Source organism: Bidens hawaiensis, unplaced genomic scaffold, assembly GCF_021521415.1.
Source record: "Bidens hawaiensis isolate Kalapana, Puna unplaced genomic scaffold, B.hawaiensis_p1.1 tig00015188_1, whole genome shotgun sequence".
Classification (NCBI taxonomy): domain Eukaryota; kingdom Viridiplantae; phylum Streptophyta; class Magnoliopsida; order Asterales; family Asteraceae; genus Bidens; species Bidens hawaiensis.
In genome coordinates, this window is record NW_027492346.1 from 440,577 (window position 1) to 464,677 (window position 24,101).

The following is a 24,101-nucleotide window of genomic DNA, read 5'->3' on the forward strand; positions in this document are numbered from 1 at the left end:
TCAACAAAGTTAAGTAAAAAAAAGAAAAATAGATGGAGAGAATGATGGCGTGAATTGTGATAGAATGAAGAATATTGAAAAGCAATATGGAAAGTAACCTCATATGTCTATATTTCAGTTTTGAAAACTGAATTCCATCTAAGTTTCTTTTAATTGCATATCTAACTAATATAGTTCATATTCAAAGTTTTGAAAACTGAATTCCATCTAAGTTTCTTTTAATTGCATATCTAACTAATATAGTTCATATTCAACCGGTTTTAAATCATATTTTAAACCTATCTTTCTTTACTTGTACATTTCACATGTGTAGTTGTACTTTCATTGAATTTTAAATATTAGAAAAAATAAAGCTTGTTAAATTTTATAGCTAAGTACTGCCTTATACACATCATGTGTGCGTCTAATGAAAAGTTAAAGCTTAAAAACAAAGCCTTTTTCTTAATGCGTTGTCTCTCTACTATCTACCTACATGCTTAGTTTCTCTTTAACTTGTAAATGTTACAAAGTTGCAGGTAATTATCATTAGAGTTAATGGTCATTTTCGTCCCTGTGGTTTGCTGTTTTCGTCACTTTAGTCCAATGTTTGAAATTTTGTCAATTTCGTCCTCATAGTTTTAAAAATTGGCCAATTACGTCCTACCGTCTAACGACATCCAAATATGTCGTTAGTTTAAAGGGTATTTTCGTCTATTACATTTTACTAAATATTTTAATAAATAAGTAAAAAAACATAAATTCTTTTTCTCTTTCTTCTTCAACTCATCCTCCACCACCATCCCCAACCCACCATCATACCCACCTAACCACCCCACATCTCCAACCAAAACTTTACAATAAATCCCCAGCCAACCCATCTTCCATCTCCCCTAAATAAATACTGGGTTAACTCTTAATTTACCCTCCGGTTTATTATTCGATGCCAAGAATCTGGTGGCCGGGATTTGGCATTTTCGCCAGAAAAACGAGCGGAAACCCACGAAAATCTACCGCTTACGACCACCTACCGGCACCGGAGAGACGAAACCCTAGGCAGAACATTACAACGTGACTCCGCCGATTTTCAAATTGAACAAAATATCGAACCACTTTAAAATCGGAGATAGAAAAAACTTAGCACAGCCACTTGATGGTGTAGTAGTGATGCGGTCGGCTGGTCTTGAGTTTGGGGAAATCGTGTGACGAAATCTGAGTTTTTGGTGGTGATGGTAACACACGGTGGGGCTGATAGGATGCGATGGTCATAGGCGGTGGTTGTGGTGGTCATAAGTGGTCGTGGGTTGGTGGTGGCTGCCGGACTTCCGGTTGAGAGAGAGAGAGAGTTTATATTCTTTTAGGTTATATATATATATATATATATGTATAAGGTATATATATATATATATATTATTTAAGTTTTAATTATTAAAATGTGTAATAGACGAAAATACCCCTTAAACTAACGACATATTTGGATGTCTTAGACGGTGGGACGTAATTGGCCAATTTTTAAAACCGTGAGGACGAAATTGACAAAATTTCAAACTTTGGACTGAAGCGGCGAAAACAACAAACCACAGGGACGAAAATGGCCATTAACTCTTATGTTGGCACAATATTTAAATAAGAAGCAAATAACAATTGTTGTTGCTTCATCTTCCATCTCTTTCTTATCACTCTTCTTGTTCTTCTCCATCGTAAACCATCAACTTTCAAAGTTAATTTCATACCGTATTAAGCTCTTTTGCCGGTCCGGGTTTCAACATGCAAACCCGATGAACCAAAGTGTAACCTACCTGAAGCCCGAAATTATACACAGGTCCTCCGAGTATGGGTTTTTCATGTGTCTCGGTCTCGGTTCGGGTCGGGTTTAACCTGGGCCGGTCCGGGTTTTCTTGTTTGCACAGCCCTATATAACACAATTTGATAAAACACAATTATTTTAAAACACAGTTTGTAAAAAACCCACTATTTTTTTTATATAGCAAGATGGTACTCATATAAAAGGTAAAACAACACTCGTTATTATGGTGCTTTTGTTTTATTTTTTAAATGTCATATAAAAAAGTTATGGACGTTTTAAAATGATGAGGGAATTGACATATGCATTGCATTTGAGTAGAGAAAGTTAACAAATGTATTATCCCTATTATGTCATTCCCCTTATTTAACACTTGATTTCACTAGCAAACTAATCTCAACCATCCATGTCCAAAATCAATGGACTAGATTACTTATCCTTTCTACAAAAAAAAAAACCATATATCATATCAGGGTCGGACCTGGTGTGCACCAGGCTTTTAATCGGTATTGCAAATTTTAGTTTTTCTTGATCGATTTTCGTATTTCGTAACCACTGAAAAAATATAACGTTATCCCTATTTGTTTAAAACCAAAACAAATTAAAAGTAGTCCAACCAAAGTTCAAAGCCCAACCCAATTAAAACCTATTACCCCTTGTTTGGTTTATGTTGGACATCAACAAACAACAAACACCCGGTGTACTTGTTTCCACGCTGCACCACTAGTCACACCCACCCCTTGACACCCTCCCGCCCTCTGATAACCGGTGATCTCCATGCAACAACTGATGCCCCCGCATCCTTTGCACCGGGCTCCAGACGGTGGTCCTCTTCCACAATTTAACTTCTACTTGTTCAATTTAGATGTTATTCTACTTTTATTTAAAATTGGAATTGTTTATTGGATGTTTGGATAATGTAAATTGAAAATTGTAATTAATTAGGGATTTATGGTTTATGTGTAAATTGGAATTGATTATGAGTTTATAGTTTTAAACTTTGTTTTCTTCTAAAATTACGGATTTTGGAAGATGAAAAAAACAAAGTCTTGTTATTAATCTTTTTAAACAAAAAAGAAAAGAAGAGAAACATTTGATAAAGTAAATAAAAGTTTAGAATGTAATGGCTCGATTTCAAGTTTTTTAAAATCAAAGAGGAGAAATATGCATCCCATGTGTTTTAATTTATTGGTTATTGTATTTCTATTTTTGTTTTGTTTACATTTTCTGAAATACTATAAAAGAATTATTTTTTTTAACGTTACTCTTGATATAAATGTCTTAATCTGCCATAACTATTTTTACCTAAGATATACATATTTAAGATAGTACGTTTTCAACCCGTTTGGTAAAGATCACACACACTCATCCAAATTTGAATAGAAATTGGGGTTAAAAACTTAAAATCAAAGACTTGCCTCATTTGTTGTCATGCATGCTGATCTTTCTTCTTTGTTTATTAATATAAAATAAATTCTCACAATTGCAAACAAGAAGAAAACGCCCACTAATAATAATAATAATAAGGTTCCATCGTATACATCAAAGACCGATTCTTTCTTTGTTGAAGAATTCATTTTCTAATATCTAATACCCAATTGAATTCTCACCCACTTTCAACTCCCCCTTAATTGACCCTCAATATTCTCTCCGGCATCCACCCTATTTCACAGGTAATCTATTTCATCTTATCTATGGTGTTTTAATTTGATTTTTAAAATTCACTTTATCTTGTTACGATCGATACCCAAATCATATAATACGAGTTCAGTTATGCTTAACTCTACTTTGCTAATTTGTTGATTTTTATTTCATGGGTTTTGCTTTAATTCTCTTGATGGGTATCTGATTGCTGAGAATATGAATATATGATCAAGAAAAATTCAAACTTTATTATTATTATTATTATTAGGTTTGAATTGATCTTTATAATTGCTTTGGTTGGTTAACTAATCTTTGATTTTGTGGAGTTGTTGTTAATTTACCTTTCTTGATTTAGATACTCAATTTGATATTAGGTCTAACAAATCAAATCATCATCTCAGTTTTATCTTGATTTTTGGTGTTTCATACTTTCATTTGAACAAGTCAACAACAATCTAAGAAAAAGTCAACTCTTTGTGATCATCTAACTTTTTGGTTCTTTTCAGGACCTGTATAATTTGTGCATAATCAAAGTCTGCCGAATAGAATATGTTTGGGCACAGGAAATCTCATGCTAAACAAAACGCAGTTGACTCACGAGTCCCAAGTCAACCTAGCCACAATCCGTTCTATTCCGATGATGAGATTGATAAAAGGTCAACCCGAAAACCGTCAAAAGGAACTTCTGTGACCCCAAATTCAAACACGAGTTTGTTTGATGATAACAATGTTAATAAAGGGACCTCATATGCATCGAGAAACAAATACAAGAACGACTTTGTTGATTCTGGTGGTATGGAAAACCAAAGTGTGCAAGAATTGGAGCATTATGCTGCATATAAGGCTGAAGAAACTACAAAGGCGGTAAATAGTGCATTAAAAGTTGCGGAGGATATCAGAGAAAGTGCCACGAACACGATGATTACCTTGCATCAACAGGGTGAGCAGATTAACCGAACCCATATGGCTGCAGCCGATATTGAGCAGGACCTCATTAAGGTATGTAAATGGCTCGGTTTGGTTTGGGCCAGAAAAATGGACCAAACCACTTTACGCTGTTCCAAAGTAACTAAACCGAACTGTAATGAACCAGTTTGATCAATTGTGATTTGATTTAAGAGTAAATCACCAAAATTGCCGTTTTGACCGTGATTATTACCAAAACAGCCTTGACTTTTTAAAATTACCGATCAACCAGGGCGCGACATGTGTCATTTGGCATAGCAGATTGGATCACTTTGGCACAGAGATTCAACATGGCGTAGAATCTTTTCTTAATAGAAAGTCAAGGGCCATTTGTCAAACTCAATGGTCAAAATAGCTATTTTGGTAAATTTCACCGTGTAACCACTATTTGTTTGTTTCAACTGGACTTGTTTTCTTTCTTTTGTTAGGGTGAGAAGCTCTTGGGGAGTCTTGGGGGCATTTTTTCTAGGACCTGGAAGCCTAAAAAGGGTCAGACAATAAAAGGACCTACAAACATCAGAGGTAATTAACCAAAATATTTTTTTTTATATAAGGACGTTTGTGTGTTTTACATTGTTAAATTTTTACAGATGACCCTGACCGAAGAAAGGGTAATCATTTAGAGCAAAGAGAAAAACTTGGACTTACAACCGCAAATAAGGGACCATCATCACTCTCAAGAACTCCCCTTCCCGAATCTGCAGACTCAATGCAGAAAGTTGAGGTATTAATATACTTTAACCATTGTTCTTGTGCAAATACAGAAGAAAAAAAAACACTACTTTTAAAGAATCTTGTTTATGCCACCTGTGTTGGCCGTGTAAAAAAGACCAGATGTTTTCAGTGTTCAAGTAACATTAAATTTCTTGTCATTCATTGTAACAGTATGAAAAAGCAAAGCAGGATGATGGTCTTTCTGACCTGAGTGACATATTGGGAGAACTTAAGGAAATGGCTGTTGATATGGGTTCTGAGATTGAAAGGTTAGCTAGTCTGAATACTTGTATCTTATCCGAAAATTAAGAAGCAACATGTGAAGGTTGAATGTTTTCTGAAAGTTATTTTGTATTATGCAGGCAAAACAAAGCTCTAAATCCTATTCAGGATGATGTTGAGGAGATCAATTTCAGGGTGAAAGGTGCCAATCAACGCACTCGCCGTCTGCTTGGAAAATAGATTGAACCATCTTATGGTTATGTTGTTTCTTATGTTGTTTTAAATGGAAAAAGTTTCATAAGTTTTGGACACTTAAATGGTAATTGTGCCACTGTAAAGCTTGCAGACAACCAATATAGTTTGTAATCCTTGAAACTTGTAATCAGGGCTGCTATATGAGGTCAGTTACTTTTGGCTGTTTACAATATACTATGTTTCTGTGAACGTTGTTTGAAGAAAAGTTGGCTTTTTGACTTGACGGTCAACAAAGTTTTTGACTTTATAATGTTGACTTGTTTAGTCATAATATCAAACATCTCAACACATAAGACAGTTTTCACTTTCCTTAAGAACTAACTTTTATAGGGTTAAAGAACACTCTTGTAAATTATGAGCTTTAGATTTACTTGGTGTCTTTTTTTCTCAAGAACTTAAGGTAGGTTGGGTAAATTAATTGTGATTAGTATAAAGCTTGATCTTGTTTTCTTGTATAAATGTTCGAGTACGAGATCAAGGTTTGTTAACTCACTTGAATGACCTGTATAGGTTTTCAAACTAGCCCACTTGATGACTTCTATAAATTTTCAAGCGCGTTCTTTATTCTCATTTCCTTTTCATTTATTACTACTTTAAGTTAGACGTGTACGATTTAACACCGTTATAAACATGTAGAACTTGACTTGTTATTTTAGACCTCTATATACAAAATCATTAAAATAGTGAAGAAAAATGAGTCAATTTTCTAGCCTGAGCTTCCACCTCTTGCTGTTATTGTTATGTATTGTTACTATTGTATGTCACCCTTCACATAAAGCATGCTTGTAACACAATTTGATATTATTATGTTTAGTTTTTTTTTTCATGGAGAAAAACTAATATATAATTGCTAAGAATCACTCTTTCTTGAAAAAACAAGTATGATAAGGACCAAAACCAGAAAGAAAAAAGGCCAGTGTCTGAAATCCAAAAAGTTGCATACCGAAGAAACATCCATGACGAAAACTCATTTTGAAAAAGTCGTAAGTTAATAAGCAATTTTGACAAAAAGCAATTTTTTTTTAACAAGCAATCCCAAACACCCTCTAGGAATGCAATTACGACTGAAATTAATCAACAGTCTTAAAACTTTTATTATTGAAACCGAATTACAAAGAAACGATAATGAATTGCACCAATGAACTTGAAATCCTAATTTCTTATTTTATCCCCCCAATTATCCAGCTACTGTACCACTAACGGTTATTAACAGAACTTCAACCCAATTTGCCAGCTTTTACCCCTAATGTTTAGAGAACCTGTTACTTCCAACAACAAATGTCAACTATTAACTATTGACAGAATTAACCCTTGAACTTACACAAACATTGCAAAACATATTAGTGAATCATGAGATTGATTGACTCTACAAGATCCGATACAAAAATTCTTGCAGCACGGTTTCATCATTCCCACTTATATAAAATGTTAAAATCCCATTAACAATATAAAGTTTAGGCAATACACTATATCCACCATTCACTTTCATTTCACCGTCAAGTCAACTCCTTCTCCATCAGTCACCTCCACCATCTATAATATACGATCCATCATTCACCATTCATCTTTTCTTTTTTAAAATAATTGAATAACATGCACAAGCCTCCAATGCAGTATTAATAGACGTACAAGACAATAATGCAAGAGCAAAGTTGAATGGTGTGCGGTGTGCAGACCACGCTCACCACCTAGAGACGAATGGTGAGGGGCAGAAAAGGGGAGGGGGGTAGTGGGGTAGTGTTTTACTCTCACCATTCACATAGCACCTCATCTCCTTGCTCTTCTCCCGTGACCATAACACATGGCCTTATAAAAGCGTGCACCTTGGTTAGAACCTCTAAGGGGTCCAAATGGGTTGGACTTGACTCTTAAACCATTTCAATATAAAGGATTGGTCAATCAAATAATAGATAATAAATGGGTCGGCTTGAAAATAAATGTAACCAACCACTTGCTAGGGTTGTCTGGATTTTAGACTTGACAGCATCGTGCTAATTGCTATTTCGAGATCCAGAGTACATTACAAATCGACTTCATACCCTTAAAAACACTCATAAGGTACTCATATATGTATATGTATAGTATTACTTGATAAAAATGTCTAAGTATTTCCTTTATGTAACTATATTTAAGTTCAATATACTATTATAATGAATCAACAATATCAAACCCGGAGCTTGCATTATATAACATCACTATCAACGGATGTGGTTGTATTTACATGATGCTTTTATACATTGGACGCAGTTATATAAATATTTACCCATTATTTTCATAAATCCCACGGGGCCATATTTGCCGGATGTTTTCATACATCATACATGCTTATGTGTTCTTATAAACTAGGCATGATTATTTTTTATCAGATTTTCATATTGTCATACACCAGACAGTCATAAGTAGTTTAAGTTATCAAATGTTCTCATATACCTAATGTGACTTTGGGAAACCATCTTACTTACACATATCCTATTGAAAGTATATTATTGAGAATATTTCGATATTGTTGAATGGAATATAAACTATTAACAATCAAAAGACATATAGTCAAATGTTATGCATCTCAATTAAGATTCCATAACGTTGGAAAACAATATCCACATGTCACGTGCGGGTCATGTTGACTGGTATTGGCCAATTTCAACAAAAACAAAGAGACAATGAGACAAAATGGATCCTCGTACAACAATTCAATTCAATTCTTTTGTCTGTCTCGCCTCGCCTCGCCTCGCCTCGCCTGGGAGAGAACAAACCGGAATGAATCCCAAATAATAATATTATTATTATTATTATTATAATCATTTCAAGACAAATTCATCCAAAAAGCTTACCATCATCACATACATGATTCTATGCATAATGCAAACCTCCATGGATCCGCAAATCCCATCTCGCTTTTGTTGATTGTCAATCAACACATTTGTTTCTTTATTATATTAGGGTTTCTTCATTTGCTGGTACGAAATTAATTGTCCTTATTTCCTACATATTATTATGCACATTTTAATTTGGTTAATATTCTGTATGTGAAAAAGATGCTAAATTTGCAAGGACTTTTTTCACTTGTCATATATGATATTTACAAGATTATTCAAGTATTAATCTTGAATTCTTGATAATGTTATTATGTTTTCTTGGAAGGTTTGTAAAAAAGGTTTCAACTTTCATGTCTTTAAGAAACTTAATTCAACTTTTGTTTTAAAAGCCCTTTAATTTGTCACTTTTTGAACATTCTTTAAGATATTTGATTAATAAATTAATAATCGCGACACTAATTCTTCTTGCTTATAGGTGATCCATTTGCATTCTTGTGTTCGTCCCAAAAACCACACAATTTTAAGCTTATCTCCTAGTTCAAGTGTTGATGACTGAGTTTCCTGTATTCTTGGAAACCGCAAGATGATCTTTTTATTGTCGAGATGATAATATTGCATGCGGGTTTTATGGCTGACAGCATTTTAGATTAGTAACATGATTTAAAAACACAAAAAAATGGACGAATACAGAGAAGACGGTGATCACTTCCTGCCATCCGAATTTGTAGAGTCAAATCTCTTCATAATATCATGTTTCGTCGCGGGCCTTGTTGGCATATTAACAATACTTTACACTGCTTTTCAATGGAGACGAAACATAAGTCTCAGTTGGACCAAAGCAATTGCAGGAACCAATAAAGACCCAAAATCAGGCAAAGATCTTGTAGCACCACATACATGGTATCTAGAAACTATAGGTCGCGGGAAAAGCTTAAACTGTTGTGTATGCCTAAAATCCATGTCACCATCACAAACTCTCGGGCCAATGGTATCTTCCGGAAGCTTCATTCACCGTTGTAGCATATGTGGCGCGCTGGCCCACCTCAATTGCTCACCAAATGCTCCTAAAGATTGTAAGTGTGTGTCCATGATGGGGTCAGATCATGTGTTGCACCAATGGGCTGTTAGGTGGACCGAGGTTAGTGATCAGCCCAATGGAGCTTCGTTTTGTACACATTGTGAAGAACCATGTAGTCCTTCGTTTCTTGGGGGGTCACCAATATGGTGTTGTTTATGGTGTCAAAGATATATACATGTTGATTGTCATAGTAGTATGTACTGTGAAACTGGCGATATTTGTGATATGGGCCAGTTTAAAAGATTGATATTATCGCCTCTTTATGTTAAAGTTTTGGGCTTGACATCATCTGGTGGGATCTTGAGTTCCATAACATTTGGAGCCAATGAGATCGCGTCTTCTGTTCGAGCGAGTATTTCAAGTCAAGCTAAGAAAAACAAGCAGGGGAATTCGGTCAATGCAGATGATGGGAAAGTTAGTTTAGGGGAGTCCGAGTCATCAGCAGAAAGCACATCAGATAATAATCAGAAAACTGATGATGGTAATAGTGAAATGGTGAACAAGAAGTTGAGTTATAAGAAAAGTCATAGAGATGAGTGTCAGAAGGTTCAAATGAAGCAGAGATATGAGTTGGTTAGCTTGCGGCCCGATGCACGGCCTCTTTTGGTTTTTATTAATAAAAAAAGTGGTGCTAAACATGGAGATTCAATCAGGCTGCGGTTGAATATTCTCTTGAACCCTGTTCAGGTTTGTACTTGGGGTGTCAATCGTGTTGGTTTGATGGGGTTGGCGGGTTGAATTGTTCTACCCGAACACGACTTGTACTCATATTCAAGTCAAAAACATTAACCTTAACCCGAACGCGGCCCATTTAACTCATTTTTCTAAACGTGTCAAGCGGTTTGGCAGGTGATAATCAAGTTGTAAAGTTGTAAATGTGTTAATTGAGTTGGTGGATTGTAAAAAAATGGGTTAAACGGGTCATTAACTGGTTAGTTTGTCAAACTGTTTAAGTAAACGGGTTAAACAGGTCAACTCGAACACGACCCGTCTAATTAAATAGGTCACAACCCGAACATGACCGGATGACCCATTTAATCAATTTATCTAAATGTGTCAAGCGGGTTGGCGGGTAATAATCAAGTTGTGAACATGTTAATCGAGTTTATGGATTGTAAAAAATGGGTTGACATGGTCATAAACGGGTTAGTGGGTCAACCTGTTTAACTAAGCAGGTTGGCGGGCCAACATGTTCTTGTTTAACTAAACGGGTTAAACAGGTCGACCCGACCACGCCCCGTTTAAGTAAACACCACAACCCGTTTCTTGAACAGGTAAGATATACCATCCCAAAACCTGATTATTTTGGTGTCATGTTTCGGGTCAGGTTGGAAATTACCTTTTGATCAAAACCTGATAAATTTGGTGTCATGATTCGTATAAAACAGTCTTAATCAAACTTCTTTCATTTCTTGTAGATTTTTGAACTGAGCTCAAAAGAGGGGCCCGAAGTCGGCCTTTATCTATTCAGACGAGTACCACATTTCCGAGTGCTCGTATGTGGTGGGGACGGTACAGCTGGGTGGGTACTGGATGCCATTGAAAAACAAAACTTTGTATCTCCACCACCCGTTGCCATTCTACCTGCGGGAACCGGAAATGATTTGGCCCGTGTTTTGAACTGGGGTGGCGGTTTAGGTTCGGTTGAAAAGCACGGGGGCCTTTGCATGTTGCTGCAATATGTGGAACACGCTGCAGTAACGGTTCTTGATCGTTGGAAGATTTCTTTTGTTAACCAAAAAGGAAGACCGCTTCGTTCCCCAAAATTCATGAATAATTATCTCGGTATGTCACATCTTTAATATGATGATGATAGATTTTAAGATTTAATGGTCACTATTTATTTTCTATACTTATTGTAGGGGTCGGTTGTGATGCGAAGGTTGCTCTTGATATTCATAATTTGAGAGAGGAGAATCCAGAGAAGTTTTATAACCAGGTGATCGTGTTTTTCTGCATTCAAGTTAACTTGCAATGATCAGTTTAATAAATGGTTTAAGTTGGTTTGATTGCAGTTTATGAATAAAGTTTTATATGCTAGAGAAGGTGCAAGGAGTATGATGGACAGAACATTAGCTGATTATCCATGGCAAGTTCGAGTGGAGGTTGATGGTGTTGAGGTTGAGGTTCCTGAGGTTAGTTCAATTTTTTATGTGGTGACCATGTGAACCCGTTATGGAAACTCACAGGGCTCACCAATAACCCTGCTTGCCGAGCCAGTTATTTTAACTTGAGACCTCGGCTAGATATCTGTTTCACATATGACAAATCTGGAATTGTTGTAATTGTTATTTTAATTTTTGCAGGATGCGGAAGGTGTTCTTATTGCGAATATTGGGAGCTATATGGGCGGTGTGGACTTATGGCAGAACGAAAATGAAAATAATGATAATTTTGATCCTCAATCTATGCATGATAAGATGTTGGAAGTTGTAAGCATATCAGGAACTTGGCATCTTGGAAAGCTTCAGGTAACTTGTTTGTCTTTCGTTTGGTCAATGCTAGATGTGGTAATTTTGACCCGTTTAATTATGGTTATGCGTGACAGGTGGGGCTTTCTCGGGCTCGCAGGCTTGCACAAGGGAAGACCATAAAAATACATCTTCTTGCACCATTGCCAGTTCAGATTGATGGAGAACCATGGTTACAGTCTCCATGCGTATTGACTATTTCACACCATGGACAGGTACCCTCTCATGAAGCTGTTGACATAAATGAATATTAACAAATCCTTAAAGTTTGTAAATTTGTTGTTGCAAAAATGTTGTGGGTTTTGTTTGTTGGTGCAGGCTTTCATGCTGAAAAGAACAACTGAGGAAACACTTGGTCATGCTGCTGGAATAGTCGCTGATGTGCTGGAAAATGCTGAAACAAATCAAGTCATAAATGCTTCTCAGAAGAGAGCTCTTCTTCATGAAATGGCACTTAGACTGTCCTAGCACTACCATGGATCACCACTCCACCACCGCCCGTTGAAGACTTTGTTTGTAGATGGCAAGAGGCCGATCTTTACGGGTAGAAGTACTGAAAGACATGGCATGTTTTACTGTTGATTGTGATGTTTGTGTATCTGTTTGTACTTGGTATTTTATAATTTCAACTTTTTTAATTTTTAGAGGCGGAAATGCTAGTCTTGTGACCATTTGCCAAAGTCTTGGCTTAAAGAAGTAAACACAAACTTTATGTTTACATAAAAACAATATGTCATAGATAGGTGTCCTTTAAGTAGAGATTGAGAGAAGAGAAAGCTGAATTTTTACAGTTGTAACAATTTTTTCGCCTCATAATTGTGATTGGAGTTGTGGTTCTTCAATGCTCCCCTCTAGTCGGATTTCAATTCCCAGGAACCTATCTTGACAATAAAGTTGTGTAACATGTATCGCATGTTGACGATTAATACATAAGCCAACTGATCTTCCAATGAAATAAATGGTATGATAATCCTTTGTGAGTTTCTCTTTCATTAACCTATGATCTACCTCAAAATGTTTGGCTATGCGATGTTGAACTGGATTGTAGGAGGTACTGATTTCACCCTTGTTATCACACAATAGTCTAAATGCTCCGTGGTGATCAACTTATCAACTTTTTTTATCCATAGGTGCGTAATTACTATTTTTGCAATGCTCTTGTAGCTTCAGCCCTTGATAATGTACCAACTTTTTTTCAACTTGAGATTACTAGGTTCCCGCTTACAAATGTGAAGTACCTTGACGTGGTGGATCTTCGAACTTGATGTGTATGCTCACACACCAACACATCTTTGACTAAATAGAACACTATTGCAGGCGTAATTTCAAGTACTCTACTAAGTGCAGATGTGTAATTGTTAGTAGGTTTATGCATATGCTGGCTTAAGATTCGCACTGCACAAAGCATGCTTAGTCTTGTATATGCCAGATTGCCAGGTATATTCAGTTTGCCAGCTAGATCTATCATTTGAAGATTAAGGTTTATCATCATTCAGGTTCTAGTGATTAGGCGATATAATGTGTTTTTACTTTGAGAGAGAGATTCCTTTCTATAGTTTACTAAATCAATTCTGGTATTATAGCTTTTTATCTAAACTCGCAACAAGTTTTTTACATGTCATTTACATAGATAGCCAGCCAATAAGTTGATCATTCTTTAGTCTGCATAATTTTGTTGCTAGACGCAATCATATCTACGCTTAGCAGTTGCTGAGAACGTCTCTTTTAAGTATTATCTCACATGTGGTTCAGCAGTCAACATCCACTACTAGCCATTCTTTAAAACCTTCCGATTTTGAATGATCGAACTAACTCAGAGTTTCAAAGGCGCATCATGTTGGTGGCTAGTGGCTACTATGTCCTTTAAACATTTCGGGTTCATGTTTTACACCAAAACCAAACTAGATTTTCTTTTGGCATATTTTGGCCCAAACTCGATATAACGGATTGCACAACTTGACATGTTACTAGTCTCAGCAAACATGTAAAAAGGTTAACTTGAGTTTGATAATGACCAAGCTCAAATTAAATAAAAAAACAAGCACAAAAAAATTGATCCAAGCAAAGTAAAATAACCTCAATACATAAAAATATAATTTTTGGAAAAAGAGCAATGTCAAAAGGCAAAAACAACCTTCAAAACGAACCGAAAAGTAGGCATAGCAGAGAACAGATTCACCAGTAAACTAACTCTAGCACAAGCCAAAATAAAGTTAAAACCTTTGTGATCATGGATGTGCCCACTACAATCTTCATCTTTAATGAATCTCTCAAGCAGTAACACCTACTCTTCCTGCAACTTGATCAAGATCCCTTCGCCCGTTCGATGTAATTTTCCTTCCACTGGTACACAATATCACAACTCACAATATTAATAATACAGTTTAAAATGCACAACAAAACAAATGTTCAGATAATTAACCCCTTGGCGTCAAAGTCAACAATGTTCATGGTCTGTAACTGCTGAAGAATGTGGCGGGCAACACCACCGCTGCTCTTGCTGAAGTGAGGTGGAGCACTACCGTTCCTGTTGCGCCCTCCATAGATTCTCTGAAAGGCACCAACACCAAGTCCTCCCCTCAAGCAAATCTTTCTGGCCATGGACGCTTAACAATTCAACACATTTCAACAAACAATGTCATCAGCAACGGAAGGTTTAACTTTCTTTTCTGAAATATGGAAATCAAGCTTACCAGCTCTGATGTAGTACCAATCGGGATCATAGGGTGCAAGCTCCTTGAAAGTAGCGGTCTTGACAATGTCGGTCCAGTGTGGAAGCTCCATCTGTCAACAGATAAAAGCAACACAGCACAAGAGCATAAACTGCCTATAAGTACTAGAAAGCAACACTATATAACAATACTGTGCAGTATATTGTAAAAATGCAACGGCATTGTTTTCTACACATACAGACAACTTATGGTTTATCAATGGCTATCATTAACAAATCAAAACAGTTAACTTTAACTACACAAAACAAAAAAAAATAATCCATCAGCGTCTGCAGTTAGACAAACAATCCAGCCTCTCAACCCCGTGCTAATAAAATGACATAAAGTTAGACTCAAAAGTATGCCTGTGGTAGCTAGAACTAAGGCTGTAAACGAACCAAACGTTCAGCAAACTATTCGTGAACCGTTCGGCAAGAAGTTCGTTTATGCTCGTTTGTTTAATAAATCAGCGATCATGAACAAGAAATTCTGTTTGATTAGTTAAACAAACGGACATGAACAGAGCCCTCATTCGTTCTACTGTGTTTGTGAGCGTTCGATAATGTGTTCATAAACGTTGTTCATGTTCATTTGTATATGTTGTTCATAAAAGTTTTTCTACATTTAGCCATTTTATCTAAACATTTTAAATTCTTTAATTTATTACATTAACAAAGAAACACAAACATAATATCTGGTTTGGTAAATGTTCATGAACACATTATTTTATTAACAAACGAACATGAACAAGGCCTTGTCCGTGTTGGTTCGGTTCGTTTACCCCTAGCTAGAACTCAGTAAACCTAAGACATCTCAATCACATAATAACAAAAATAAATTAGTATGTTTAAAACTCCAAATAATCACTAACTAAAAAATGTATAACTCTAATTTACCCGAATAATTCACTTTTTAATACTAAAATGCTATAAAAGCAATAATATAAACATAAAAGATCAACATTTAAAAGGAAAATGCAAGCAAATTTAGGGCTAAAGCAAACTCAAAAGTAATAACAATAGAATAAATCAGCAATCATATCATTCAGCGATCAATGAAACAACGCATATAAACAGCAATTCGGTGATATAACAACGAACAAATCAGATGCAGTTCGAGATCAGCTATGAATGAACGGAAAACAAGAATAGAAATAAACCTTGCCGGATCGCTTGAGGTGAGCGGCGTAGGCCTTGACAAACTCATGAGGTGAGACGTCTTTCACGGTTCTCGCGGCAGTCTCCATTTTGCAAGCTGATGCTTCTTCTGCTACGGCGGCCGGCGTGACTGTGTGCGAGTGTAAACAAAAGTTGTTGCAGGTGTGTTAGGGTTTAATAGCGGTATTTGGGTTGGTTTTAAGGCCCATAGTTTTACATTTTGGTTCAAAGGCCCAATAACTTATTTCAACTTTTTAAGTTGTGAGTGAAAAATAAATTGGAATTGGTATATTGTAAATGTGTTAATGAGTTAAATTTAGTTTTTCTACATTTGATTTTGATTGTATTAGACAACGGCAATGGCTTGGTTTTGAGGCCGGTGTAGCTGTTTGTGACATTACTCCCCATTAATTGTATCGATTTTAGCATCTTGATTTTAATTGTAAACTTGAGAAGCTTCTCATTGGTTTCAAGTTAAGTGTGATACATTCTTCCTAAGAATAATTCAAGAGTCTACGAAGTAAGGATCGGAGATCTTGTTATCTCCTGTTGATATATCATTAAACTTCCTTTTAAAGATAGATTTATCATGTATTAATGGGGTGGCGTGTGTTGGTTTGGGGTTGGGGGAAGGGGGGAGGGACATGAAGCACAAAAAGATGTTCTTTTATTACTTTCATCCTAGCATTAAGAGGCACTTTTGTAATATATTTATTTTAAATAAGGTGGCATAGCCGTTTATAGATAAATAGTTCGGTAGCCTACATTGACTTTGAAAGCAATACCTAAAAGATGATAAACAAGAATTGACTCCTTAAAAATTTATAATACTTACCCATCCATCAGCCAAGATAAAAAAAGGAAAAGAAAAATACAAACTCAACTAACTTTAAGAACATTCACAACATATCAATCAAACTCTATGCATCACTAAAATATAAAAAGAATTTAAGAATTTTCTTTTTCTTAAAGTCAGTTTTCTAACCTTAAATTATAAAAATTTGTCACATTAACTTTTTATATATTAATAACTATTATTCATCCTCATCAAATTTATATGAGTGTGAAATAAAACTTGAAAAACATAATTTTTAGTTAAACTATAGGGTAGAATATGATGGAGGAGACACAAATACTCTAAGTTTACTTTAGTTAATAGTTTGAATCTCTTTAAAACTACTTTATATATCATAGTTTATCTTAAATCGTTTGCTTATGTCAAACTTTTTATGTTTATTTTATGTCTCCAAACAACCTAAATGCATAAAAAGTAAATCAGGCTTTTGATAGAATCGTTCACATCTTGTTTTCCCCAACCCAATTATGCCTCATCCAGGTATTCCTATATCCATCTATGCTTCCTTCACCGATGGAACCAAAATCAAGCCTAGACTAACTTGTTTATAGTTATTTTTAAATTGATTATAATTAAAAAAACACATGTATATAAAATATAAAAAAATGATTAGTTTCTATTAAACTTTTTTTTAACATATTTAAAGCAAAAAGTAAAAAACAGAGACATGAGTTGTAAATGTATATTTCAAAATGTCAAAGCGATGGCGGATATTTTTCATTGTAAGGCGGGGGAAGTGCCGTTTTTGTATCTTGGAATTAAAGTGGGAGCTAATATGAATAAAATTAATAATTGGCAAAATGTGGTGGATATGTTTGACAAAAGACTAGCATTGTGGAAAGCTCGTACTCTTTCAATGGGCGGTTGAATAACGTTGATTAAGGTTGTTCTCGAATGCCTTCCAAGCTACTACTTCTCCCTTTATCAAGCCCCGATAAAGATTTTAGAGATCCTTGAGGCTAAAAGAAGGAGATTTCTGTGGGGAGGAAGTGAGGAAAAGAAGAAAACGTGTTGGGTGGCTTGGAAAAGAATAACCTCGGCCAAGGAAGATGGTGGGTTGGGTTTATGCCCTCTTAAAGATTCTAATTTAGCGTTTTTATCAAAATGGTGGTGGCGATTCAAGGTGGAAGAGGATAGCCTTTGGAAAAAGGTTATAATGTCCATTCACCATACGCCTAGATCGTAGCCGATCATTTCCCACAACAAAAGGTTAAATGGTACACGGGACAAAATTGTCAAGATTGAAAAGTCGTTGGCAACATACCAAGTTTCTTTAACAGATTCTATTAAAGGGCAGGTTGGAAATGGGTCTAAGGTCAGGTTATGGTTGGATATATGGCTAACGGAAGATAGATTGAAAAATCGGTTCCCTACTTTGTTCTCGTTAGAAGCAAAGAAGTCATGTGTGGTGGCTGATCGATGCATAGTAACGGATGGAAATTACTCGATAAAGTGGAATTGGAAAAGGCAGCCTATGTACGGAGTGGCGGTTAATGAACTGATAGAAATTCTTGATTTACTGTATTATTTCAGGTTTAAAGGAGGAGAAGACAAGTGGGTTTGGGGTGGTGAGGCACTAGATTCGTTCTCGGTGGCAACAATGAAGAAATTATTATATAGAGTTGATCCACCATGTCCGAACAGTATCCTAGATTGGAATAGTTGGGTGCCGATGAAAGTGAACGCGATCGTCTGGCGAGCTATCCAAAACAGCCTTCCCACGTGTGATAATCTGATAAAAAGGAAGATTCTTTTTGGGCCGGATATATGTTGTAATTGTTTAGCGGTGGGGGAGTCAGTGGACCATATATTTGTTTCATGCTACGTTGCGTGTGTGGTGTGGCAAAGAATTGGTAGGTGGTGTAACATTCATACTTCCCAAATCAAAGACGTTCAAGGGCTATTAGTGGCTGTCAATCAAGTTCCAGAGGTGGAGCATAAAAGAAAAATGGTATATTCTATTGTAATGGCTGCTATTTGGTGTTTATGGGAAACCCGAAACAAGTTCATCTTCGAAAATAAGCCGGTAAAGATTGATAAAATGCTTGGAGACATAAAGGTTTTGAGTTTCTTATGGATAAAAAATAGGGCGAATAGTTTGAGTCTAGATTGGAATAGATGGAAATCGATAGTGTTGTAGTTTTTGTTCTTGCTTGTTTGTGGTTCCAGCCGTTGCTACCTTCTTGGTAGGAAGGGTTTTGGTTGATTTAGTTACGAAAGTTGCTATTCAAAAAAAAAAAAAGAGTTGTAAATGTAGATTCCCATAAAAAAGGAGGAGCGTCGTGAAAATAATCGTCTCCTTCCAGTTCCAGTGTCCTCGTAGATATCGCCTCTCATTTAAGTTAATAACACCACTCTACTCTACTTTCTTGTTTCCACCGCCCTCAAACCCCATTACATTAACCCACCATTTCTCCATTCCAATTCCCCCAAACCTTCTGCAATGGCTTCTTCATTCAGTGTTAATTGCCCCAAAGCATCATTCACTCCTCACCCAAACCCTAAGCTCAACAACCCCAATCACCGTAACACCACTTCCATCGTCCTCTTCCAATCGGATTTCAAATCCACCCGTGCATTGGTTGCTGCTGGATCATCCTCTCTACAGGTATTCATTCTATTTACTTCGCTTTTACATTCATTCCTTACATCTCACCTTCAATTCATTATCTTAGATTACATTTCTAGTACAAGGCATTTTTTTAATTACGACAGAATTGAAGCTACCATTCACTTCTTGTCGTTCATACACACTGTGATTTCATTCATGTTTTCACTCACTTATTAATAATCTATCTTACTGTTTCATATGATCCACCCATCGCATTAACTTGACTCATAATATTCTGATGATGATGACGAAGTTGAGTTATATTTTGACTTCACGATTTGATTATTATTATTATTATTATTATATGTAGTCATCTAAGAGGGGTCAGAATGACTTGACGAGAGTACCTGCGCAGCTTAACGAGGTGAGCTACAAATATATCATCAATCACATGAATAAACAAATCACTTTGCATTGTTTGTAATATATATATATATATATATATATATATATATATATATATTCCCTTTTAATTTTATCTAAACCTCTTTATTTTTTTTTCTTTAGACCGCCCTTGAGAAATCATTAAATTCTGCACCGTCAAAGAAATCCGATGAATCAACCAAAATATCTTCTCCAGACACTGCTGTCCCTGATGCGGCATCAATCACCGCATTCATGAATCAAGTGGCTGAGCTTGTTCAGTAAGACAACTCATATCTTTCACGTTTTTCCAATATCTTTAAATCTTATAAAACTTTTAGGCCTGTGAACAAACACGGACATGTGTAACTTTAACCAAACAAACTCGAGCATGAAGAATAAAACGAACATTGTTTTCTTGTTCGTGTTTGTTCGCTAAGAAAATAAGCATGTTCGTCTTTGTTTATTTTTTTTTGTTAATAGTATAAACGAACGATTCACGAATGTAAATGAACAAACACAGTTGAAAACAATGAACAAGCATAACCTAGCTAACTCCAATTAAGTGTAAGCGTAGACATCAATATGTTGGGCCTAAAAGTTAAAGAAAACCAGACTAATTGTAGGAGGTTGTATGTTAAATAAACTAAGTGTAACAAGCCTAAATATCTTAAAAAGAATATGTAAACGAACGTAAATGAACGAACTTCATAATAACGAACATAAATGGCGTAAAGGAACAAACATAAATAAACATAGATGAACGAATGAGACACGTGTAAAGTGTTCATGTTCGCTGAACGTTCAGTTTGTTACAGTCCTAAACGTTTGTTCATATTACCTATTGGATGCGATTTTTTTTTACTTTCAGGCTTGTGGATTCAAGAGATATTGTGGAGCTCGAGCTAAAGCAACAAAACTGTGAGGTTGTTATAAGAAAGAAGGAAGCCTTACCTCAACCGCCAGCTGGCCCAATGGCTATGATGCAATCTCCACAACCTCAGGCTGTATATCAATCACTACCACCTCCACCACAGTCTGCACCGGCCTCTGGGCCCACTCCTACTGCACCAGCACAGGCACCACCCTCACCTATCCCTGCAAAACCTAAATCTTCTCTTCCTCCATTGAAAAGCCCCATGGCTGGAACCTTCTATCGGTCTCCCGCCCCCGGAGCTCCCCCATTTGCGAAGGTAATATTCTAAATGGAGTAAATTACAGATTTAATCGTTTATGTATGTACCAAGTTGCAAGTTGGGTGCTTAATCAATATTAACTACACTGGACATCCTTAAAGTATAAAGGCTGTAACAGATTAGTTCTTTACACAAATGGACGTTAGAACTCTCATTTAAATCCATGTTAAGTGACCAATATGCCTTTACCTAATATAATATATTAAATTATAATTATGGGCATATTTTTCATTTGTCATGGATACTGAAAAACGTCAATTAGTGTAAAGGACTAATTTGTTACAAGCTGCAATTGTGTTTTACATTATAGAATATAGATGTCCATTGTAGTTAATAACGATTAAGGGCCCAACCTGCAATTGTGTATATACATAAAGGATGAAATCTGTAATATACTGTTCTATATATCTGAATACAAGATTTGTCTATCTAGTCCTTAGTTCCTTAATCATGAAGCATTTTGGTTGATTTATTAATGATAATTTTTTATATATGTTTTTCAGGTTGGAGATAAGGTTCAAAAAGGCCAGGTTATTTGCATTATTGAGGCCATGAAGTTGATGAATGATATTGAGGTAACTCATGATTCTGTTCTTAGTTTTTTTATTAGTATTGGGGTCCAAACTGCTGAAAGTATGAGCCTTTATTAGTGTAGTAAGTTGTTTTGATCACTGCATTATTTTTGTTACGTTTTAGGCTGATCAATCTGGAACAATAGTTGATATTCTTGCTGAGGACGGAAAGCCCGTCAGCCTGGATACGGTATGTTTTCTTTACTTCTGTATGGAGTTTTTTACCAAAATGGGGTGGGAGGAAAACGTATTTACCAAAATAGGTGATTTGAAAAGTATTTACCAAAATAGGTATTTAGTTGAAATCTTAGCTTTTATCACTTATAATCTTATTGGATAAAGATAATTCTTATTAAAAAAATCAAAATGTCAATTATTATTACATCCATAAAACTAAATAGCCAGTAAAATGCATTTCATCGATACATTATTATAATATCATAAATATTATAATATAAATATTATTTCATATGTTTATTTATATATCATAAATATTATGCAAAAAATAAATTTAAAATATATAAAATATGATTATAAGTCATACATGAATGATAATAGTCTGATATATAAATATATTTTATTTAAATATTTCCTCATCAAAATTGATCGAAATAATTAATTAATGCATCTGAAGATGCAAAAATATTTTTTCAAAACAATATAAACTTCAAGAATAAAATTAACGAGTAGACGAAACCCATGCGTTAACGTGATGCGACTGTATTTTTTAGATTTTATATAGCATTATATTTTAAAAAAACTAAATATATTACATAGATTGAAAACAATTGAAAAGAATACTGACACTGGTTTTGATAATACCGATGTTGGTACCGACGTCCGGTTGATACTGGTTCAGTTCGTGTAGTTAACAGTACGATAACAACATTCGGTATAGTTTACGACAAAAGAGTTATCTAACAAACCTTTTAATATAATAATAATAATAATATTAATAAAATTTTGAAATCAGTTCTCAAAACCTCATATTTGTTTTTTAAACTTATTAACTGAATGGTTTATATATATATATATATATATATTAAGAACAGAGTAAGCTTTTAACACGATGTTATATTACAAAAGTAAACAACTAATTACATTCTTTGAAATATATTTGACATGAACTTTGAAAGGATACGTACATATATATATATATATATATATATATATATATATATATATATATAGGTTACGAAACTTATAGGCAAATTAGGTCAAATATAAAAGCAAGTTCAGTATGCTAATGTAATATACTTGACATTTTGATTTTTTAATAAAAATTATTCTTATCTAATAAGTTTAGGAGTCATAAAAGCTAAAATTTCAACTAAATACCTATTTTGGTAAATACTTTTCAAATTAACTATTTCGGTAAATACTTTTTCCTCCCACCCCATTTTGGTAAAAAACTCCTTTATGTCACATATAGGAGTGACAAATTAATCAGGTTCCGGGTTGTCATATTATCAGTTTAGTTAAAATAGTCATGCTTGTGTTTGGGTTAAACAAGATCTTTACTACACAAGATTTATTTCATTAGCATACATAAAACTTGTATCTTTTGTGTTTGCTAATTAAATGAGAGACACGATTGTTTTTTGCAGCCTCTACTTGTTATTGAACCATGATGAGGAACATGAATTGATATGGTGAGGAGTCAAATTGAGCCCTGGAGATTTTGTTTGTTGTTTATTTTTATTTGGGGGTGTTATACTTGTACTGTAATTTTATCTTTTACTAATGATTACAATTATGTGTTGATTTGAGTGTAATTGGGGCACCTTGTATAATTCACTAAATAATCTAGATGTTCATCTTGTTGCTTTTGTTAAGTTTAATGTATTTTTCTATCAGGTTTGGACCCGTGGAACTGAACCATGAAACCCTTGGTCTGGTTCTCAGTTCTTGTACGTGAGCTTTCACGGTTTAAGTTCAGGTCCAGGCAAGTTTTAAGCTTCGTATTTTGTATAAGTTATATACCAACGCGAATATAAATTAGTCTCGTATTTTGTTTCAAGTCATCTTACAAGTCATGCATTTTTTCAAACCAGTAGGACATCTGATTCAACAACAATAACGATTTGGTTATGTAAATGTTGCTAGGCGCCTAGGCTTGTTTGTGTGTACGAGATTACCCACAGACTTTCAATTTATATCATTTTCATAATGTATCCTTTCTATTTTGTGTTTTTTTTTAAAATAAGTGCATGTCCCTCCTTTCTATTTTGTGTTTTTTTTAAAATAAGTGCATGTCCCAAGTAGACGTGCACAAATCGGGTATTTTTAAAACTCGGAATCAAGTATTTTGAAACCGGTTCTAGTCAAGAACCGGGTAGGAACCGGACCCAACCCGACATGAAAATATAAGAACCCAATGGAACCGGGTATGGGTTATACCTGAAAACCGGGTTTTTCAATTTTTTTTTAAAAAATGTGACCGTTGGGAGCCGGTTTCAACGGCTATATAGCCGTTTTTGGACCGTTGGAACCAGTTTTTGAATATATAAAACATACACACATATTATAAATAGTTATGTTAAGTTTAGGACTTGATAAACCACTTCTCTAACTCTAAAACACACTTTAAATCTCAATATCGATTAAACCAGCAGGCAATGGCAACCAACGATGATGTTGTTATGGGCATCGACGCACCAAGATGCCCCGAGGTTTGGGTTCATTATGA

The 24,101-nt window shown here is 35.1% G+C and overlaps 5 protein-coding genes across 5 annotated transcripts; 4 read left to right on the forward strand and 1 right to left on the reverse strand.

Moving 5' to 3' along the window:
* The first annotated feature begins 3,300 nt into the window (after nucleotides 1-3,300).
* On the forward strand, nucleotides 3,301-5,892 carry LOC143548510 (SNAP25 homologous protein SNAP33-like). Its single transcript, XM_077039650.1, has 6 exons — nucleotides 3,301-3,453; nucleotides 3,931-4,423; nucleotides 4,819-4,912; nucleotides 4,981-5,114; nucleotides 5,276-5,373; nucleotides 5,467-5,892. Exons 2-6 carry the CDS (start codon nucleotides 3,974-3,976, stop codon nucleotides 5,564-5,566), a joined length of 876 nt encoding a protein of 291 aa, XP_076895765.1. The 5' UTR covers nucleotides 3,301-3,453; nucleotides 3,931-3,973; the 3' UTR covers nucleotides 5,567-5,892.
* Nucleotides 5,893-9,073: 3,181 nt separating this feature from the next.
* On the forward strand, nucleotides 9,074-12,529 carry LOC143548486 (diacylglycerol kinase 1-like). Its single transcript, XM_077039640.1, has 7 exons — nucleotides 9,074-10,162; nucleotides 10,894-11,260; nucleotides 11,338-11,414; nucleotides 11,491-11,610; nucleotides 11,782-11,946; nucleotides 12,024-12,161; nucleotides 12,265-12,529. Exons 1-7 carry the CDS (start codon nucleotides 9,074-9,076, stop codon nucleotides 12,412-12,414), a joined length of 2,106 nt encoding a protein of 701 aa, XP_076895755.1. The 3' UTR covers nucleotides 12,415-12,529.
* A 1,434-nt stretch (nucleotides 12,530-13,963) lies between these two features.
* On the reverse strand, nucleotides 13,964-15,995 carry LOC143548487 (small ribosomal subunit protein eS19x-like). Its single transcript, XM_077039641.1, has 4 exons — nucleotides 15,817-15,995; nucleotides 14,640-14,730; nucleotides 14,369-14,552; nucleotides 13,964-14,289 (listed from the first exon to the last, which is right to left on the reverse strand). Exons 1-4 carry the CDS (start codon nucleotides 15,901-15,903, stop codon nucleotides 14,217-14,219), a joined length of 435 nt encoding a protein of 144 aa, XP_076895756.1. The 5' UTR covers nucleotides 15,904-15,995; the 3' UTR covers nucleotides 13,964-14,216.
* A 1,378-nt stretch (nucleotides 15,996-17,373) lies between these two features.
* Nucleotides 17,374-18,860, forward strand: LOC143548500 (uncharacterized). The gene is made up of 3 exons (XM_077039648.1): nucleotides 17,374-17,515; nucleotides 17,951-18,729; nucleotides 18,840-18,860. Exons 1-3 carry the CDS (start codon nucleotides 17,374-17,376, stop codon nucleotides 18,858-18,860), a joined length of 942 nt encoding a protein of 313 aa, XP_076895763.1.
* Nucleotides 18,861-19,071: 211 nt separating this feature from the next.
* Nucleotides 19,072-23,089, forward strand: LOC143548511 (biotin carboxyl carrier protein of acetyl-CoA carboxylase, chloroplastic-like). Its single transcript, XM_077039651.1, has 7 exons — nucleotides 19,072-19,278; nucleotides 19,592-19,645; nucleotides 19,789-19,925; nucleotides 20,516-20,837; nucleotides 21,344-21,415; nucleotides 21,537-21,602; nucleotides 23,020-23,089. The coding sequence occupies exons 1-7, from the start codon at nucleotides 19,114-19,116 to the stop codon at nucleotides 23,041-23,043; spliced, it is 840 nt and encodes a 279-aa protein (XP_076895766.1). The 5' UTR covers nucleotides 19,072-19,113; the 3' UTR covers nucleotides 23,044-23,089.
* Nucleotides 23,090-24,101: the final 1,012 nt, after the last annotated feature.

Coding starts and splice junctions, on each gene's coding strand:
- LOC143548510 (XM_077039650.1), top strand. CDS start 3,974: ATGTTTGGGCACAGGAAATCTCATGCTAAACAAAACGCAGTTGACTCA. Junction 4,424..4,818: donor TTGAGCAGGACCTCATTAAG/GTATGTAAATGG, acceptor TTCTTTTGTTAG/GGTGAGAAGCTCTTGGGGAG. Junction 4,913..4,980: donor AGGACCTACAAACATCAGAG/GTAATTAACCAA, acceptor AAATTTTTACAG/ATGACCCTGACCGAAGAAAG.
- LOC143548486 (XM_077039640.1), top strand. CDS start 9,074: ATGGACGAATACAGAGAAGACGGTGATCACTTCCTGCCATCCGAATTT. Junction 11,261..11,337: donor ATTCATGAATAATTATCTCG/GTATGTCACATC, acceptor TACTTATTGTAG/GGGTCGGTTGTGATGCGAAG. Junction 12,162..12,264: donor CTATTTCACACCATGGACAG/GTACCCTCTCAT, acceptor TTGTTGGTGCAG/GCTTTCATGCTGAAAAGAAC.
- LOC143548487 (XM_077039641.1), bottom strand. CDS start 15,903: ATGGAGACTGCCGCGAGAACCGTGAAAGACGTCTCACCTCATGAGTTT. Junction 14,731..15,816: donor ACCTCAAGCGATCCGGCAAG/GTTTATTTCTAT, acceptor ATCTGTTGACAG/ATGGAGCTTCCACACTGGAC. Junction 14,290..14,368: donor GTTGACTTTGACGCCAAGGG/GTTAATTATCTG, acceptor ATTGTGTACCAG/TGGAAGGAAAATTACATCGA.
- LOC143548500 (XM_077039648.1), top strand. CDS start 17,374: ATGGCGGATATTTTTCATTGTAAGGCGGGGGAAGTGCCGTTTTTGTAT. Junction 17,516..17,950: donor ACTAGCATTGTGGAAAGCTC/GTACTCTTTCAA, acceptor TTTCTTTAACAG/ATTCTATTAAAGGGCAGGTT. Junction 18,730..18,839: donor AAATGCTTGGAGACATAAAG/GTTTTGAGTTTC, acceptor TTGTGGTTCCAG/CCGTTGCTACCTTCTTGGTA.
- LOC143548511 (XM_077039651.1), top strand. CDS start 19,114: ATGGCTTCTTCATTCAGTGTTAATTGCCCCAAAGCATCATTCACTCCT. Junction 19,646..19,788: donor TACCTGCGCAGCTTAACGAG/GTGAGCTACAAA, acceptor TTTTTTCTTTAG/ACCGCCCTTGAGAAATCATT. Junction 20,838..21,343: donor GAGCTCCCCCATTTGCGAAG/GTAATATTCTAA, acceptor TATGTTTTTCAG/GTTGGAGATAAGGTTCAAAA.